Source organism: Haliaeetus albicilla, chromosome 7, assembly GCF_947461875.1.
Source record: "Haliaeetus albicilla chromosome 7, bHalAlb1.1, whole genome shotgun sequence".
In the NCBI taxonomy this organism is placed as follows: Eukaryota; Metazoa; Chordata; class Aves; order Accipitriformes; family Accipitridae; genus Haliaeetus; species Haliaeetus albicilla.
In genome coordinates, this window is record NC_091489.1 from 40,951,277 (window position 1) to 40,970,340 (window position 19,064).

Here is a 19,064-nt window from a genome sequence, read left to right on the forward strand (position 1 = left end):
CATTGTAAGAGATGCTGGATGGTATAACCATATCTATAGCATTAGATTGTACTAATCCATTTTTTTAAAGAAGAATTAAATTAGTGGAAAGTATGTGTGGTCCAGATCATGTAATTAACTTTAAAAAGAACCTGTTCTTCAGTTCCCTAACAGCTGTTCCTATGCTATCCAGAATGGCTGTAACAGGAACCTATCTTTTTTTTTTTTTTGCAACCTTTTTCTCTACAGAGAAAGATAAGAGTTTAGAACACTGTTTTTATTTGAGTCTGTTTCTTTTAGTGAGAAATTGAGGAGCTTTGTTTATCCCAGGAAAGAGTTGATTTAATTTTTTGAGGTTCCCCCATCCTGTCCCGAACTACTTTGCTTTGCAGAGTTGCTAAAATAAATATTGTAGAGGATGTACAGATGAGGAAAGTTTTTACAGGTAAAGATAATGTGGAAAACTAGAAAAGCAGGTAAGCAAATCTGTCTTGTGGACAATATTTTTTTTTATTGCACTTGATGTAACAGGAGACAGATGAAAAATCTAACCTCAAGAAATTTCACAGTAACTTTGGAGTCTTGAGGAAACTGTTCCAGTATGATGTCTAAAAAGAAAAGTCTAATTTTTTTCTGTGAGGTAGTAATTCTGATCCCAAGCAGCTCCCCCTGCAAGTGCTTTTTCTGGTCAAATCCAGGCTGGTACTCTTCTCAGTGGAGCGTGGAATGACATAGTGGCATGCTGTGATTATGTTAGTAGAGAAATTATGATGGATTCCCTCTGGCACTACCCAAACCCCCATCCCCTTCACCCAGTGTTCCTAGGGTTTAGCATTATATGATCAGCATTAAACTGCTTTTGTAGCATGTCTTGGATAGGGTATACTGATTAATGTGGAAAAACATCAAAACTGATAGTAGTTTTGAGAATAGGTTTCCTCTTTCAAAGTCAAGGTGCTATACCACTGACAGATGACCTTGCCTGTGTTGAAGGCATGTTCCTGCAGTGTTTGACGTTCCAAGGCATAGCAGGCAGTAAAGAAATGCAGCTTTTTTTGTTGAAGCTATTAGAATACTTTGTCCCCATTCATATTTGCCTTCAAAAGTCAGTGATATCAACTACCCCAAGTATGTCAAAATGATAGGAAGCAAACTTCAGTCTAGCAAATCCAGCCTTTGCAGTAGACATTCATTTTCTTGTCATTTGTAACTTGGTGCCTCAGAGAGAAAATAACCTCAATATAATACATAAGAGGCTGCTAAGAACACAACAGTGGCAGGGGCTGCTTCAGCTCACTAGATATTTAAAAATGAAATGCACATACTCTTTATTTTGTATTAATACACTGTAATTGCTTTACAGAGTCCAGCATATCAGTTGCATGTAAATACTACAGATGAACTTACCAAACTGGAGCTCACAAAACTAGTGCATTTATCCCAAAGCAGAGACTAAACCCTCTAACTCCTTAAAAAAATACATTAAAGAACGTACCACACACACACATATTGCACTTTTCTCCATATGAAATTTTTACCCCATATACATCACACCAAAGTCTCTTCAAAGGAGTAATACAAGATAATAAAGCTAATAATTATTACTCTAACAGTAGTGTACACAGTTCTCTAATGTTAGACATAATGGATTTGAGGAAAAAAGCCACTTCAGAGTAGTATGAAGTGGGTGCCCAATGGATAGTCTGCTGTATTAGAAGGCATTAGAAGCCTTTTATTCTAATTGGCTTAAAGGAAATACATGAAATGTTAAATATACTTGAGGGGAAGAGTCAGTCTAAACTACATTAAAAAACATTGTAGCTTCCCCCTTACCAGCACTGCAAAGCTCAGACTAGTTGGCACATCCTGATAAATGAATGGCAGAACTCAAGAACAGAATTATTTTTATCTTCAAGTCCTGAAATGTACAGTATCCTAAAGCTGGATGGGGAAGGAAGTGGTTATAGTTATGGCAGTAACTGCTCCTGGAGCAGAACTGGGCCTGACTCCATAGTATTGTGTGTCCTGTTAGCAGTTCTCACTGCATAGTTCCTTGAGTGCTCGGTCAGATATTAAAATACCAGAAAGTGTTTATTATGCTTTAGGGTAGGGAAGAAGGAATGAAAGGACAGGAATCTCTTTTTCTTTTTTTGCAGTAGTGAAATGCCTGATCTGTTATGCTGCAGTATTTGTCAAGCCGTTTCCCTTCCCTTTGTTAGTCACTGAAGGTGTCATAGGGGTTTCTGTGTTCCATAGCTATTTACTCTGTCAGATGAGTTTCCTTTTGAAGGGAAACTACACAATAAAAACCTTTTCTATCTCAGCTATTTACAGTAGAGCTTTCTAGCCCTCTTTATCTTGCATCACTTAAGTAGTGTATGGATGTGATCTCTGTTCTTTAAACTCTGCTTTTCTGATGCCTTGAGAGTCACTATGATATCAGAGGTAGAAGCTGAGCACTTACAGATTGAGTCCAGCTGTACAACTGGACCAATATCAGAGTAGGCTACAAAGCAACAGGAGTTCTCGCTCTATTTGTAGTACACAGGAAGCAAGGTGCCTTCTGTCAGTTGTTTAAACCCTTACCTCCTTCACACAGCCTACAATGCAGTGACTAAAGTCCTACTATTCCACACTTAAATGTGGTCTTATTGCTGTAAAGGCTGGCTGATTATCCACCTTTCTGCATGCACCCCTTCATTATTTGTAGAATCAAAGACCTTGGCTCACCAAACTTCCCAGCAAAGAGTGGTGGTTTCTACATACGTGACCAGCACAGTTTCTCTGCCATTCTTTGTGCTTTAATGAATCTGCAATTGTGCTTAATGCTTGCTCAGAAGGCGGCTGAACTGTCTAGCTGTGAGCCTTGGTTGTCTATCATCCTGTAATGTCCCACAATACTTAAAGGCTAGAGCCAAAACCCAAACTAGAGATCTAAGCTTTCTGCAGATTCCTAAACAATCCTCCTATGACTTGCATTTCATGGCTGAAAGTTCTGGAGACACAAACTGCTTGTTGAGTTTAGTATTTCTTGAAATGGTTGATACATCAACAGTTCGTGATGCTAAATATTGCTGTAATACTTTCAATGTTATATATACATGAGCAATCAAAACACTTAAGAAAGTTAAACATAATGTTCCACATGGTGGAACATGTGCTCTGAAGGGACTTTGGCTATAGCAAGGATATAAATGGGGTATTGTCTACTTGCTTCAGAAAAAAGCATATAGGCTGATAAAGAACTGAAAAAGGCACAGCACTATCACTTCACAGGGGTTTTTTTTAAGCTCATTGTTTTTATCCTTAAGTTCTAAAACCCTAAATAATTGTCCAAATATACAAAGCTCAATAAACCACCAGCAACACATACTGCAAATTCAAAACACAGTTTGTTTGCTTGTTTTTAAAATGCAACAGAAGGACAGATGGATCCTTTCCAGTGATCGGAACTTCTCCAAGACAGAGCCCTCTACAAAGGCCTGCCTGCAAAAAGGGTTGATTTCAAAAGCCACCCAGGTGGATTTTTTTTTAAATGCCATTGGCTACAGCTCTTGATTTTTCTCATGGTACTTCTTACCTTCTATCTCTCTGTTAGCTAATCCTTTATCCTTTAGTACTCTGATCCCCACCCAGAGGTCTCTACAAACCACTGTGGTGCCCTGTGTCAGTTCCAGGTATCTTTTGACAAAGTCAAGATGTCACTTAGCAGAGATCCAGAAGCTTCCCTTGGTGGACAATTAAGAGTTCCTTGGCAGGCTTGGGAAATACTGTTTACTTGCTAGCAGGAGGAAGTGGAGGCTGCCTGAGGTGCCTGGTGGTCTCAAAGACTTACCTTGGAGTAGTTCCAGATCAGTAGCTCAACCAGCAATTGGATGCCAAAGTGCAACTTTCCTTTAATTCCACATCATACTACTGTTTCAAGAGTATTACAGTTGCCATCAGCGCAGACCCAAATCTACCCTGAATTTAAATGAAAACCTATTGCTTTTATTGCCAAGTAGTACAACACATTGTGCACTCATTCTTGTTTCTCCGAGTGAATGTTAGATGAATGCTGACAAACTCCCCAAATTTTTTTTAGAAGAGGCTACTTCCTTCCTCTAAAAGTCACTTTTTTTTGCCTTCTATGCAAACTAGTTCTTTGTGGGATGAAACTGCACAATCTGTTCTCTAGCCCCTGCCACCAGCAAGAGGAGCTAATGGCCAAACACTTCTCACCACCTCCTTTTTTTCCAGTCAGGTGGATTTTTAGTTCCCCTGTTAATTCAAGGGTTAAGAAATTACCATGAACTTTGGGGTAGGAACAAAAAAAACCCAAAAATTCACATGCTTCTCCATTTGTCCTGTCTTCTACTCTCATGTTAGTCACCCCATGGTATTAATTCACCAGGACATAGCCACCGTGCTGGGGATCTACAGTCTCCATCATTTCACAATCAAAAAGTCCAGGCAATTCTGACAGGGTTAATGCATCATAGTTTGACTGGCACTCATGAGATGCTGAGCTGCTCTGGCTGTCAGGCAATGCTACACTGCTCTGTTGTACTGGGTCCATGGAATACTGGCACTGATCTGGGTAGTCTGGCTCAGAAGAGGTGGCAACAGGCAATTCACAAGTCTGATATGAATATTGTAAAGACTGTGGTGGCTGCTGCACCTGAACAGGTGATGACAAGCGTGATGAGCTGGTGATCTGGGAGGGTGGCAGTGGATCCAGCTGTACCTTCTGGTATTGACTGAGGAAGGGGTCATATTGCATTTGTTCTGAGGAAGGCTCCATCACAGGGCTCAGAGGCTGCTGCAGGCTGAACTGGGTTGATTGCTGCTGCTGTTGCTGCTCCTCCTGGCATGAAAGTGGCAGCTGACTTGACCTTGGGTATGAACTCTCAGCTATTTGCATCTGGTTAAAATAGGCCTGCAGCTGGGACTGCTTCTGGAGAAAGAGCCTCTTCTGATGCAGCCTGAATCAAGGACATAAACAGCAATTATTTTCACCTTCTGAAGTGTTAAGGTGCTAGCATGAGTCTTGCATGCTAGTCACTCAAACAGTTCTAGCAGGGAGTGAAGTACAGAACTGGAAGATTCCTGGGCAATCTGTTTATTAAATTTTACAGCAGACCAGAATCTTCACCTTTCAGCAAATGTACAGAGGCTTAGTTTGTAGACCTCCTTTTGCTAACATTTAATCCCCTAGTGAATTTCTCCTGTGTAATTAAGTTAACCCCATGTGCTGTTTAACTTTGTTTGCTAAGAATAAGATGTATTGTATTTGTATTTCAAGCCTGCTCTTCACTGCGCTGTAGAACTTGGGAGCTGACTTGAGTATCACTGGCTACTAATGCAAATGAAGAAAGTCTCCTTCCCCCTATATTCTTTTTCTCTGAACTGCACTGCTCCCTATGAACTTTTATGAAACTCCATGTTTTTGACTTGCTACAAACAGTAAGACTTTACAACACAATGCAAGGTTATAGCTACCTTTGACAAATTCCTGTGATATAACAAAGTGGAGGTCTCCTGCCAGCCAATTCCCAAAGCATGCAGAAATAGGAAGCCTATTACTGATGCAAGCCAATAGTGTTCAGAAAATGAATCTATTGCTTCCCAGCTTATTTCTCTATGCAGACCTTTTATTCTTAAAGTACACCAAGCTGCTCTCAGTACTGTTAGTTAAATTCTTGATTAGGATTAATCAACTCTGCAGTTGTCAGGAGTGGCCGTAAGCTAAAAAGTAATTACAGATTGCATGCTTTCTGGAAATCTAGTAATTTTATACCTCTGCTCCTCAGTCCTTTTGTTCCAGAACACATGTAGCTAGGTTATTTTCCTTTCTCTTTCTGTGATTCTTTTGCACAACTTGGGGATAGTAACTGTCTTAGATATCTATCTTGCTTACTTGTTTGACAATTAACAAATGATGAGCTCATGAAGAGCTTACAGACCTTTAACTTGGCAATTAAAATCTTGTCTGCTGTAATACGTACAGTTATAAGGGGACACATCATATCTATTCACTCTTTACTGTAACTTTTTCAGAGGAGCATCACTTCTAAACTGATATTATGAGATGAAAAAATTGATTTACTTTACTGTAAAATTATTTGGTCATGGGAATGAGACAGGAAATACCTTAATGACTGCAGGGCTTCCCAGCAGGCAGAAATAGATGATCTGTGTTCTGACTTATGATAAATACTGCAATATGTAGGTTATAAACAGTGGGTGATTGAGAGGATGAGGGTGAAATTAAGTACAACAATGTAAGTAGTAGGGTAGCTTCCTCCTATGCTTCTATACACCCATTAGCACTAAATGAAGCATGCAGGTATTTGCAGTTTACCTGCACCCTAGTAGTGTTAGCTGATAAAGAGCTCATAGCACATAAATTTGTAAGCACATGGCAGGACTGTTGTCCTTCTTTTAAAAGGAGGACTGTGTCCTTACAAATTTTAAAGTGAAAGTTTCCTTTTCCAAAGAATTTCTAAATGGACAAATATTGTTCCAGTTCTTTTATTACTCTTGAGAGTAAGAATAAATAATATATCTGCATAGTTTGAAAGCTTCTTACCTGTGTTCCTGTAACTGCTGTTCCAGACTCCGGGGCAATTCTTTGCAGTATAGCTGGCAAGTATTCTGAGCTTTTGATAGCAGAGTGGTTTTCTGCAAGAAAAGTAATGCTGTTTTAAATTGCATTTGATTTAATGCATTAGTCTAGAAAGCAAGTGAAAGAAGATTGTCTAACTTTATGACAACAGAGCTACTATCTAAAACCACAGCCACTACTGCTTATTGCCTTCTAACCTTTAGACAAAGAATATCTTTGCATGATAGATTGTATGATAAAAATCCATAGGAAAATTTCTTCCCAAGTGAAAGAGAAGCTGCAAGCTAGAAAAAAGTTTTTTATAAACTAAAGCTGTATGAAAATTGGTTTAAAAAAAGGGGGGGGAGGGAACAGTAAGCCCCAGGGGGTCAGAAGTGGCTCCTCAGATGGTGATGCATAACCTTTATGGGGTGCAACACAGATAATAAGTATTCACTAGCAGTTACTTTGAATTGCTTTAATAACACTATACAGTAACAGACTGAGTAGGAAAACAGCAGTAATATAGTCTGCTTTTTGCATAATTAGGGTCAGTGTCTGACAAAAGAAAAATATAGCATAATTTCAAATTCAGCTGTTCTCTGCTAATTTAGCCTTTGATTGATTTTCCTGAGTAATAAGATCTAAAAGGCTAGTCTGCTGTGTAGTAACAGCAGCTTGTTTAATTTAGTGCAAGGGAGGTATGATACCTGGAGCCTCTGTTGTAAGTACTGTGTTTCTAAGCTCTGCCGCCTGGATAACAATGGGGGATGTGCACCATTAGGGAAAGCAGAGGCAGCTTCCTGCTGCTGCTGAGATGCTTCCTCCTGCAGAGAGAAGAGGAACAAGTTTCATCCCCATAAAAGGCTTTTCTGCCTCAACCCTTTCTTTAAGGATTTCCCCTGACAGGTTTCATAGTTGCCATATGGACTGCGCTCTGGTGTCACTCACCACTTTCCCTGCATGGTGAGGAGCCTAAATTACGAAGCTATCTGTGCTGCAAAATGGCAAGGGCTTAGATCTGTAACTAGAATGATATTAATATATAATGTATTTTCTGACTTGCCCTCTGAAATAGTAAATGTACAGGGTTAGAAAACCATCCAAACTCTGAATGTGCTTTTGTGCAGCTCTCATTTCACAGCTTCAAAACAGAAGGTGAAAAGCTTTCAATAGTGGTGAAGAGGATAAGCATGGAGTAGGCATCTCTAGCAAGCTGGAGAATGCTGACATGGGAGGGGGAGTGAATTGTTGTTGTAAGAATACTATGAGCACTGTAGCATGTTTACATCAAGTGAGAAATTCTTGTGAAAACATTACAACTTTGTGGTTGTCAGAACTGAAGTTTTCCAGCAGTCAGAAAGTAACAGCTGGAGCTCTAGGAATAGCAGGCTTCACCTGGAACATTAGGTGCTTACAGTGCCTGTGTACTTCTTACCAGTTTTATTCCTGGGGTTTAACAGAAACTTATTCTTGTTTGCTGTGACCTGTTCCATTTGAAACAAGTAACTAGGGAGCTGGTAGAAGGTATTCAGCATTTTACTATGCAAATCAGGTTAACTTATCACTCTGCTTTTGCACTTCTTACAACTATACCAGACCAACTCCAACCAGGAAAGATGTTATTGGGCTTTGTTAAATCTTAAAAAATCCTTCAGATTAAACGTAGTAATAAAATGTTGGATTTGGAAAGCTAACAGGGCCATATCACTGACACCATGAGGATAGTAAAGGCTAGCCTGCAAATGCCCATTCTCTATTCTGCAGAAGATGGAAAGGAGAAGAGGTAACTTTATCTGTAAGTTAGCTCTTCTCAGAGCTCTGGAAAACCTTATCTTCTCCTTATCAGTCCCAAAGCATTAACACCTAAAAGATGGAGCTTGATTTCTGGTTTAAGTACCTGTGGAGGACTATTAATGAGGTCCTGCAACTGGGTGGCAGTTGATGTCAGAGAAGGTGGTTCTTCTGATCCCATCTGTTCATACAGCAACTGGACTTTGTTCAGTTCCAGGATTCCTTTGGTTCGTGCCAGATTCTGGAGGTGCTGTCTAAATGCTACAATTCCTGGAGAAGAGTTGAGCAAAACCCTTGTCAGAAAATCAGTTAATTCATATCTGGTTAGTGCAGCAAACATGAGATAAGCTGAGTAACAACCAAGTCACAAGGTGGCTTGGTGCTTCTGTGTATGGAGTACCTTTACTACCATGTCTAGGTATAATGTGTCATGACAATAGTATAATTACCTTGTGTGAGGGATGTGTCAGAAGCTCTACGCCCCTCTCGGAAACTGACAGGAGAGCGATTGTGGGTCTCTCGCTTTTGGGAAGTGAGTGCCTGCATGGCTGGATTGGCAGGTCTCAGACCTATGAAAGGTGTTGTCATTCTGGGTGCTTGTTGGTTAGTTAGCACTATTTCTTTCAAGGAAGGGGTGTCTTCCAGGAATTTAATATCTCTCTGAATGGATCCCATGTCATACTCTGAATCAATACTGCCCAGAGACGAGTTTTCATCCAATGAGTAGACTTTCCCTGTGACAAAAAACAAAAGCCAGAATAAAAGGAAAGTGCAGCAAAAATTTAGCAAAGCAAAGGAATTGCCACAGGCTCAAGCTATTCCTGACTGTCTTAGAGGAAATGAAACAAAAAAAAAATCAAGTTTCATAAAGTAATTGTAATTTAACAATTGCAGTACCAGAATGGGGACTTGCTACTGGCTTTTGCATTATTGCAGCAATAAGGTGCTATGCAGATGGTGTTCACTTGCTTGTTTGGAGATCATTCAGTGGTTTGTTTGTTAGTTTTTTTTCCTCCCCGTAGATATTCCTGACAAGACTGTAGTGTGACCTGAAAGGCTGGTCATCATTCCATCAGTTTTGGAATACCTGAGAATTTAGAGGTTTTTGTTTCCCCACTGTCCTCTTCTGCCAGCACATCTTTAGGGGGTGAATAATTTTGGGACATTTAGTTACGTGAAAAAGAACAACCTGACAGAATTTACCAGGTGCTATTGGGGTTGTACATGTCTGTGGCCAGCTGTGTATTTGCTGCATTAGTTTTATACTGTCTGTGCATCCGGTTTGGGGGTATTGTGTTGTGGTTGTTTTTTTTTTTCCCTTTGGCCATTACAGCAAATGCTAAGTAATAAACCCAAGAAACTCTGTCTTATACTTGTCACTCTTAAAACCTAGTGTTTTCATCCTGGGCTTATTAGATTAAGTGCTGAGAGCAGGAAATGAACTTCGAGATGTCTGTACTAACTTCTGTACCTGTGCCTGGCATCATCACCAGCTGGTTGGTAACTTCTGCCAGAGTGTGACGTCGCTTCCCACAGCGAGCTGCTTGGAGGGCTGCAAATGCCTGTGCAGGGTCATCTTCTGACTCGCCTTCTGTCTCTATTCCTTCATCAATAGAAGTTTCCATCATGCTGGTAGGCAGTGATTGGCATCCTTTCCTAATCACCACAGGAGGTACAGGATCTAGCAGGCACCCATTTACCTAAATGGCACAAGGAGAAGATGGACATCTTTCAGTTATGTACACAGAGCATCACCCCAAAGTGCAGGAAATCTCTGCCTATCATGTAGAGTGAAGGCAGCCTGGATATTTAAAATGCATGAACCTCCCTATAATCTACTGAGTTAAGTAAGACTTGTTAAGAATTGCATGTGACAAACAAATCCCTCCAGGTAAGATCACCACTAACATTCTCTTAGTACTCAACTCCCTAAATATAAATATTCTTATTTCCACAGTAGTATGTTCTTCAGGGCTGCTTTTTTTTTTTCCTAAGAGTTATTAAAAACCTTTGCCAGCTTAGTCACAAAGATAAAATACTTCTGGAATGTTGTTTCCCCTTACTATACCTATTGTGCTCATTTATCATGCTCAGATAAGCTCTAAAAAAAAATAGTCTTGTATTTAATTCTGCAGCATTCTTGCAGAGACATGTTCAAGAATAATACATTAAATACACCCTTTCCAGCAAAAGTCCATTTGATTCATGGTGTTCCTCTGCAAACAAAGCTTGCCTAGAAAGGCTCTGGAATCTCCCTCCTTGGGTTCACTCAGCTTGATAAAGCTCTGAGCAACCTCATCTAGCTTTCATATTAGACCTGCTTTTAGCAGGAGGTTGGACTAGAGGGCCTTTAGAGGTACCTTTCCAACCTAAAATACTCCTAGGATTTTAATTCTGTTTTTATTCTCTGAATCGGTTTGTCCTGAATCTTTCTGTACCTTAACTAATTCTTTGCCATATGCAACTGCTTGTGTTTTGAGGACCATGGCCTGCATGTCATGCAATTTTGGGGTGGGTATTCTGTTCTGGAATACCTTTGAAGCTCTAATTAGTGTCCTGTTGCACAAGTCACTCCTACCATTTTGGTAGGATCAGGTTGGGTAAAATATGGATGAAACAATGCATTCATTTAGCATAAAACCTGGCACTGTTACAGGTGATTTTATGTAAACTGTTGACTGAACCATTCCTGAATTTTCTTCCAAGTTCTTCAGCATTTCAAAAACAAGTGTGTTTGGAAAGAAGTTTCACTGCATTAACAGTAGCTGTTAACAAATGGTCTTGCAAGCAGACTATATGGTAATATTCTAGGAAAATATTTAAAGCAGTATCAAGAAATAGCTATAAATATTTTGAGCATCAGTAAAATGATGATGCCTGCATAGGATAATCCTGTATCTGCTGCCTCTATTTTAATTTAATGGGTTGTATCTTTAGGCTTAATTTCTTGCACACATTATTTTCCATTTGTGACTTTCCTATTCAAATGCCTTCTACTGATCTGGCAGCAAAAGCACTGGAAATACTATTTAGTGAACTGCTGGAAAGGAAAAAAAAGAACCAATACCATGTGGGCAACTGGCTCTCTACAGTTTACCATGGCACATGGATCAGAGCTTGGAAGTCTTTAGCAGACATGTTCTATAATACTTAAGACACTGCATATTCCCAAGTCAATTGTGACTTGACACCTCACTGTTGTCACCATTTGTTAGTCTACTCTGTCCAAACAGCATCTATAAAAGCAAAGGGGGATGCAAAATAAAGTTTATTTTAATTTACAAATGTCTTCTAACTGCCTTTTGCTTTCCAGCTGTAAGAGACCACACAAGGAGTTACTTAAAACAGTGATGAAGATCCAGGGCCACATTCTTAGTGTTGGTAACTAACCAGTAAGTGAGCAATAAAAGCTTCAAAATGGCAAGCATGAAGTCAAACCCCTAGCTGGCACCAGGCAAAATACAATAAGCTGGAATTAAAGTTATAATGTGATGTGATATGAGAGACAACAACAGAAGTTTCATGACAATAATAATATACTTCATAAATGTAATTCTTTTAAGCTATTTCCCCTTCCTCACAAAAGCTCTAACTGCTAACTCACATGTATTTCACTTATTCTTTGCTACCCTGCAGAGTATTGTCACAGACCTCAAAGTTGAATGGCAAAATGGATCAGACTGTAGATCCCTTCAGACACTTAAGCTGTAACCATACATTTGTAAGGCTGTGGAGCCATCACATCATATTAGTTGAGTTCAGTTAAGTCTGTTAACTGTGGAGGTGGGGAAAGCCTACACAAAGTCTTCCAGTCTGATTACAGGAAACAAAACCTACTGGATGGAGCTGCAATTTTATACGGTCTCCAGTGAAGATTTTACAGGTGTTCCTAGTTAGAGAAATGGCCTAGCTGAGAACTGCTACAACCTGTTTGAGATGCTGCAGTTCTAATAGTTTTTGACAGTCAGAAGGTCCTGCTGGGTATTTACTATTCAACAAAAAATTAACAAAAATGTAACTATTTTGGCTAGCTTATTATGAAATGGGCAGGGATACAGAATTTTGGGTGCATAGTATTTTAATTGCTTTAGCTGGCAATGGAAGCTTATGGTTAAGGTTCCATTATACCTTCCTGTTATCATTTGTCTGAATTTTTGGATGAGTAGCTGAGTAGGTTACTGTAGATACTCAGCAATGAACCCTTTATATTTGAACCTATATATGAGGAGTCTTCATCAGGGCTCTTAAATACATTTGAGAAGAAGAAAAAACCAACCACTGTTGTAGGTTGATTTTTCTTTTACAAATGACAGTGTGCTAAGATTGGAATGTAAGCAAGTAACACACGAGGCAGATTGTGATCAAAAAGACACAGCTGTTTAAAGTTATATGCAAGGGTGAAGTAGAAAGAATCTGGAATACCTAGAACTCTGACACTCAGAGAATACTTAAATTTAGGGAAACAGGCACAATGTGTTTTGTCCAGCTAGTACAAGAAATGCACAAGTCAAGTGTTCAGATACTAAAGGTCTTTGTATTTGACATGCTGTCTAACCTGAGAGGTTACCCAGGAATGAGAACTTGCTGGAGACCGGAGTTTTGGGGACAGCATATGCTTAAGAGTAAGTGCCTGGAAGCATGTTGAGAACATTGGTTCTTTGACAAAAAGGCTACTGAAAGCAGAGAGAAGCAGCAGGGTTCTCCAGCTCAGCTACCTGCAAGTGTCAAAGCACAGGAGGCATATTAAGGTCAATGAAGTGACATTAGTTTGGATTAGCAAATGCTCTGGTCCTGACTCCACAGTGCGTTGTGCTAGGATGATGAACTCTACCCTGTCAGAAGGAACTGGTCTTCAATTAATTATTGAAGATCTACAGCTACTATCACTAGCTGTGCTTTTACTAGGCAGTCATTCAAAAGGCAACAATATTTTTTAGTCATAATGATTTTTTACAAAACACTAAGGTGATTTTAACTTGTACCTTTGGTGTCTCAACTCTTTCTTCCTCCATAAATGCTGTCTCTCCCTGGCAGTTGGATGGAGGGAATGAAAAGGCTTCTGCTCCTGAAGCTGAGGGAAGACCTGGAGACTGCAACAACCTTGCATTCTGTGAATGCAAGTTAACTGAGGGTACCACAGCTTGTGCCTAAAAAAGATTTTAAGAACTCCAAAACCAGAGCAATTTTAGGTAGAAAACAACACACAGTCACAAATTAAAAATAAACAATACCTAGTCCATTTCTGAAGTAGCAGAAGTATAAGATTTATTTCCTCATTCTTGATGAATTACATTCTTAGTCTTTAGACTTTAAAAAAAGTACACACACCCCCACCCCAAACCACACAAACACATACCAAACCCCAAACATCATTAAGCCAGCTGCTTAGTGAAGCTGAGCACTTACTAGTAGTAAAGACAGCATTTGGGACCCTTTGGTGCCCTCCAACTTCTGACATGCTAGAATTCCTTTTTATATTCAGTACAAAACCCCTTAATATTACTATGAGGCATAGGGCTAGTTTCAGTGCCTTTTCTAACATGCACTGATTCCTGTAGGAAAAAGCATGAGAAAGAATAGAGCAGGCTGGATCTAAAAGAAGGTATTTCAACAGAGGGAGCACTGTTGAAGGGAGAGGGTGTGCCTCAGGGAAGGCAAGCATGGCACAATTAGGAAAACAGTGGTTTTCACTATTTCTTAACCTTAATTTCCTGAAGTGCAGTATCCACACAACTTGCCTGTCCAAAAGGAAACAAGCAGCCTTATACAGGAGCCTGTGGTGCCACCATGTGTGAAAACAAATTATCTTGTTACTCAGGATAACTGCAAGATTGCTCGCAGTCGTGAGGAAAAAGTGCTAATGCGGCTATGAAGTACAAGAATTTAGTACAATAAGGAACCACCTTCTAGGAGGTTTTTTTTTTCCTTCTTCCTTGTTCATCCGTCTCCACCTGCTTTTAATACATCTTATAATTAATAATCTGCTTTTGAATCCTGTGTCTTTCTATCATTAGAACTACTATCTAAGAAAAGAGCTGATTTTAATCTTTGTCAGCCATATTGTTCCTGGACCTATGTTTTCATAGCTGAAACTATTTGACTTTCATTTCAACAGAATCCAAAATCAAATTTGATCCAGCAAAAAAGGAGCAGCATAGTTGTGATTCCTTGTAGAAGTGGAGTCTGGGCATTTGTTCTATACAGCAGCAATACAGTATCTAGGAGGCTGTGAACTTGAGAGAATGTTTACTTGAGACTACGATAAATCTGAGTCATCTTAGGCCAAGTCTTTCATGTTTCCAGTTATGCATTAATAGAAATCAAAAGCTGTACAATGTCTGTGTATCTTAATGAAACAAAAGAGCATGTAAAAAAATCTGAGAATTACTGGAATAAGACATGATAAACTGTACATGACCTTTCTTTCTGAAGAAAATTACTAGGAAAGAAGCAGACTGAATAGCCTTACAGCCTGTGCTGAATCAGTCAGTATAATTAGAGAGGATACTAAGTGGACAGCCTTCTGCAATGGAAGGGCTGGCACCAGATGTAAGGAGCACCCAGAATTGCTCTTGATAAAATACACGTGACATCCTTAAGACTTAAATCAGTTAGTCAGTCATCACATTGGCTCTATGCACATAGAGGTTTTGTGTCTGTGCTGCAAAGTCTCCCATGAAATTGGACTCCTGCTGGGTCACAGGAGGAAAAAGTGGTGCAAATCTTAAAAGAAATGACATTATTTAGGAACAAATCTCTGAGTCTTGAGCCACTAAGAATCTCATGACAATGATATTTTTATCGGGTACTTAAGATATCACAATGAATTGGCATCTTAACCTGATAGGTTGATCCTAGTATTTTCTTTTGGGTACCTCTTTACTATTCTTTGCCATGCTTCATTTCATGGGAGACAGAAAGCGTATCTAGAGAACAGCAGGGGAGAAAGTAATTTTATTTTCAACAGGTCCCTTTAGAGTGACTACGTTTATAACACAATGTAAAGCCTGCATGCTTTTAGCCCCCATGCTAGCATAGCTCTTCATAAATTCAACAGCTCATTTGTCAATCACACTAAAGATACGCCAAGTGTTGCAGAGTCTCCAGAAATGGTATTTCTCTAACATTTTAACCCGTGACTTCCCAGCAAAAGATTTGAAATTCTCAAAAATGAAAGTGTTCCAATTAGAAGCACAAGCACAGTACTTCCCCTTTAACTGGGAAATAAACTGGGAGTTAAGGTTAAACCATGCAGATACCCATTAATGCCAAAAGCATTGTTTGCATTTTGGGCTTCAGAATGCAGTCAACTTCCCTTTCTCATTCAAATCTTATCCAGTCCCCTCCAAACTCTTTTTTTTTTTGGGGGGGGGGGGGGGGGGGGGGGGGCAGGGAGGAGGCATGCCAGACAACTGATTGTCATCATACAGTTCTGACAGGAGGCAAATCCAAAAATGTCTTTCCAAAATGATACTGCAAGTCTATATACTATAGAAATTGGAAACCAGCAATGGATTCTAAGTGAATCTATGTAGAAACACCATTTTGAAAGAGAAGAACGTCTTGCACAGTCTTAAGCCCACCTCTGCTAGGAATGAGACCTTACCTTGGCTACTGTCTGCTCAGCAATGGTGCTTGGCCGACGCTGACGAGCATCAAGTCTCTGTTCCACAGGGAAGCTACTCCGATGTGATTTGAGTCTTTCCACTAACAAGTAATAGATAGCAGCAAAGTGGTTATAACTCTTGTTCTGCAGAGACTGAAAAAGAGAAGCACAGAAGTGTGGGTGCAGCCAAATATACATTATCTTTTATATTCTACAAGACCAGGAAGGAAGAATTGCGGGGGGGGGGCAGATATTTAAGAGGCTGTGGGGTAGGCAAATGTTCTGAATTGAGAAAGTTTCAAACCAGAACACCAGGCAAAGAAAAGCATCAGTCTTAGTTCACTGGTGAGCTTGCCATGTTCTGGGCTGCAAGAGTACTTGTAGCTAACATTCAGGTGCTACTCTGAACCCTCAAAAATTTGAACCCAGAGAAAGGACTGAGCTCTAGGATCTCTTGAATATGTTGGCCATTCCAAGTGACTAGAAGCAATGGGGAACTGAGCCTCTGCAAAGTAGAGAAACTAGCCTCTTCTAGTAGAAAGTAGTCAAACTGCCAAACTCCACAATGGTTTAAAGTATCAATCATTCTAAAGGAAATGATTGTGTTAACTCCATAGAGAGTCTTGGCATTTATGTTTGGTAAGAAGCATGATTTGGGATTGGACAGAGACATTCAACTGCTTACTGCTTTTATGTTCCTATTTGAATTTCATTTTTTACCCTCTTAGAAGTTCAAAATGAATTTACTTTCAGTTTGGATTTCCCCTCTTCTCCATTTGACAAGTAATGATTTATACAACCCAACCCATGAAATCTAACAATGTGAAACCTAATATGGCTCCTTTATTTTACTACTTTGCTTAAGAATCAACTTAGCTAACAAACAGATCTCTAGAAATGACCAACTGTAAACAGCAGCAAGTATCACCATTCTAACAGGCAGCCCTACTGGGCCACCATTTTTTACATAGTGCATACTATATTTCTCTGCATCCCCTAGCTTAAAAAAATTCATGTTGCAATTGCTTTAAATGTGTGCTTGTTTAAATTAAAGTAAATAGTTAATACACTGGAAGAACACTACCTACCCCTGGAGTACATGACCAGAACACATTCTTTTTCACGGGTTCTAATTTGGATTCCTGACACAGAGGAGTATCCTTTCTCTCATGGTGCTGCCTTTTCATTGACATGTTTTCCTCTATGGGCAAAGGATGCCTTGGACTGGAATGTGGTGTGGCTGGCACACAGGTGAAGTTGTCTGTGGGCCTACTGCACAATGTTTTGCCTGCAGTTTGCATAACACAGATACCTTCTCTCTGCTAGGGAAGATCTTTAGGAAACTTTCTGGAGGGATGTCTCTCCTTTTCCTGATCAGTCTGCTGGCATGGACTGAGACATCAGTAGGACAGGGAGGCAGCAGCACAGCATGTTTAAAATGTTTTCCCTTGCTAGGGTCTGACCAGATAAAATATACCACCAGTGGTTTTTTTTCTTACCCCTCTGCACAACTGCTGAAATAAAGAACGTTGCAAGCAACTAACGTAGTAAATTCTAGTCATAAATACAAAACAGGAGACCTTCCCCCTAGGGATAAATACCTGTTTGAGTCTATTTTACCTCAATAGTTTTCTGTTGGTCTATTCCAAGGCTGTGCATCAGCCTTAAGACCTGCTCATTATACTCTCCAACAGAAGGCTCACTCTCCTCTCCTGGTGGATAAAGAATAGGTCTCTGTGCAGGAACTTCTATAAGCATCCACTTGTGCTCCTTAATCTGAGCAATAGTTAACCGTTTGGATGGGTCTAGGACCAACATTCTTCTAATTAGGTGTTCACACTCTGTTGGGAAAAAAAAAGTTACCAACCTGTTAAGTGGTACTTGCATATCTTCACCCGAGACCTACCAATACAGAGCATGACAACAGGAAACTGCCTTACTTCTACCTAACTTCTTTGCTAAATACATTTCCTGAAGGCTAAAAAAATCTCTCAAAACAAGATTAAAAGTCACATTAAGATGGACAAAACCCCGACTTCTCCGAATGCATGGTATGGCTAACAGTGCCATTCTTTCTACACAGCTCCCACATGAGGGTAATAGTAATATTTAGTACCTCTTTGAAGCTGCTTGTGCTGTTCTAAGTACAGTGCTAACATTAACTGATAAAGCTTCAAACAACCTCTGCTAAGTGTGGTGGGGAGTAATTAGCATCCTTCTCCAGCACCGTTTGAAATAGCTTGTCCAGGCTTGTAAAACAAAGGATTGGCAAAACAAGGGATAGTGTCTGGATTTTTTTTTTTAATTTCCTATTTCCACCCTAGTGGTCTCAAAAACAAAGGTAAAATAACATCTCTGTGGCTGTGAATAGTAGCCAGTGGGTCTGCAGGTTTATCTGTTTTAATTCCAGGATCAAAGCACAATCAGTAGTCTTAGGTGCCAGAATAATTCTGAACACACAAAATCATTGCTGCTTTCCGACTACTACATGCTGCACAGCACTAAAACCATCACGTTTTTCTTCAGATCTCAGTTGTTTTTTGGAAGATGAGGGCACGAGAGACAAATGTGCAGTTTGTATATGACAGGAAGTCAATGTACGTTCCTTCAAGGGAGCTTATCAGTCTGCCATGCATTTCTAGCTGACCATGATCTGGCTACAGTACAGTTGTTATAAGTCAGTCCATTCAGGTAGTTATGACAAATAGTTTAGAGAGAGATTTCTGGCTATTTATTCCTATTTAGCAAAACTGTGAAAACAAGAAAGATAAGAGGCACACCCTTCCCCACTCCCTGCATCACCATGTGATCAGCAAGTGAAGCATCAAACAGCCTGTGAAATAGCCGATCTATACTGCAGTCACAGCAACGATCATGCACAGCAGTGATCGCAACTCACACAAAGGTACCTGGATCTAGCTCGCATACCCATGTCAGCTAAGTGACAGAGACACAATACAGTTCAGTACCAGCTGCAAAATGTGCCCAGGAAGCTGAGGGGTTGCCGTAGTGCCATAATGGAATTGCTAAAAGCAATCGAGTGCACTATAGCTACACTGTAGTGGCTATTTTCAGAGGTGGTGCACAGGAGTACCTGCC

General features: G+C 39.9%; 1 protein-coding gene across 4 annotated transcripts in view; it reads right to left on the reverse strand.

The window, feature by feature from the left end:
• Window positions 1-1,147: 1,147 nt before the first annotated feature.
• The window catches only part of SIK2 (salt inducible kinase 2), a 63,584-nt gene continuing 45,667 nt past the window's right edge, over window positions 1,148-19,064 (reverse strand). For 2 of the 4 annotated variants that reach the window (XM_069787991.1, XM_069787994.1), the window contains 9 exons: window positions 17,586-17,806; window positions 15,966-16,118; window positions 13,342-13,506; window positions 9,831-10,059; window positions 8,809-9,093; window positions 8,466-8,629; window positions 7,276-7,392; window positions 6,551-6,642; window positions 1,148-4,943 (listed from right to left, as the gene is read on the reverse strand). In XM_069787991.1, coding sequence (XP_069644092.1) covers window positions 4,361-4,943; window positions 6,551-6,642; window positions 7,276-7,392; window positions 8,466-8,629; window positions 8,809-9,093; window positions 9,831-10,059; window positions 13,342-13,506; window positions 15,966-16,118; window positions 17,586-17,806 — 2,009 coding nt within the window. In that variant the 3' untranslated portion in view covers window positions 1,148-4,360. The remainder of the gene's footprint in view (window positions 4,944-6,550; window positions 6,643-7,275; window positions 7,393-8,465; window positions 8,630-8,808; window positions 9,094-9,830; window positions 10,060-13,341; window positions 13,507-15,965; window positions 16,119-17,585; window positions 17,807-19,064) is intronic. The other 2 variants (XM_069787993.1, XM_069787992.1) reach the window with 2 other exon arrangements.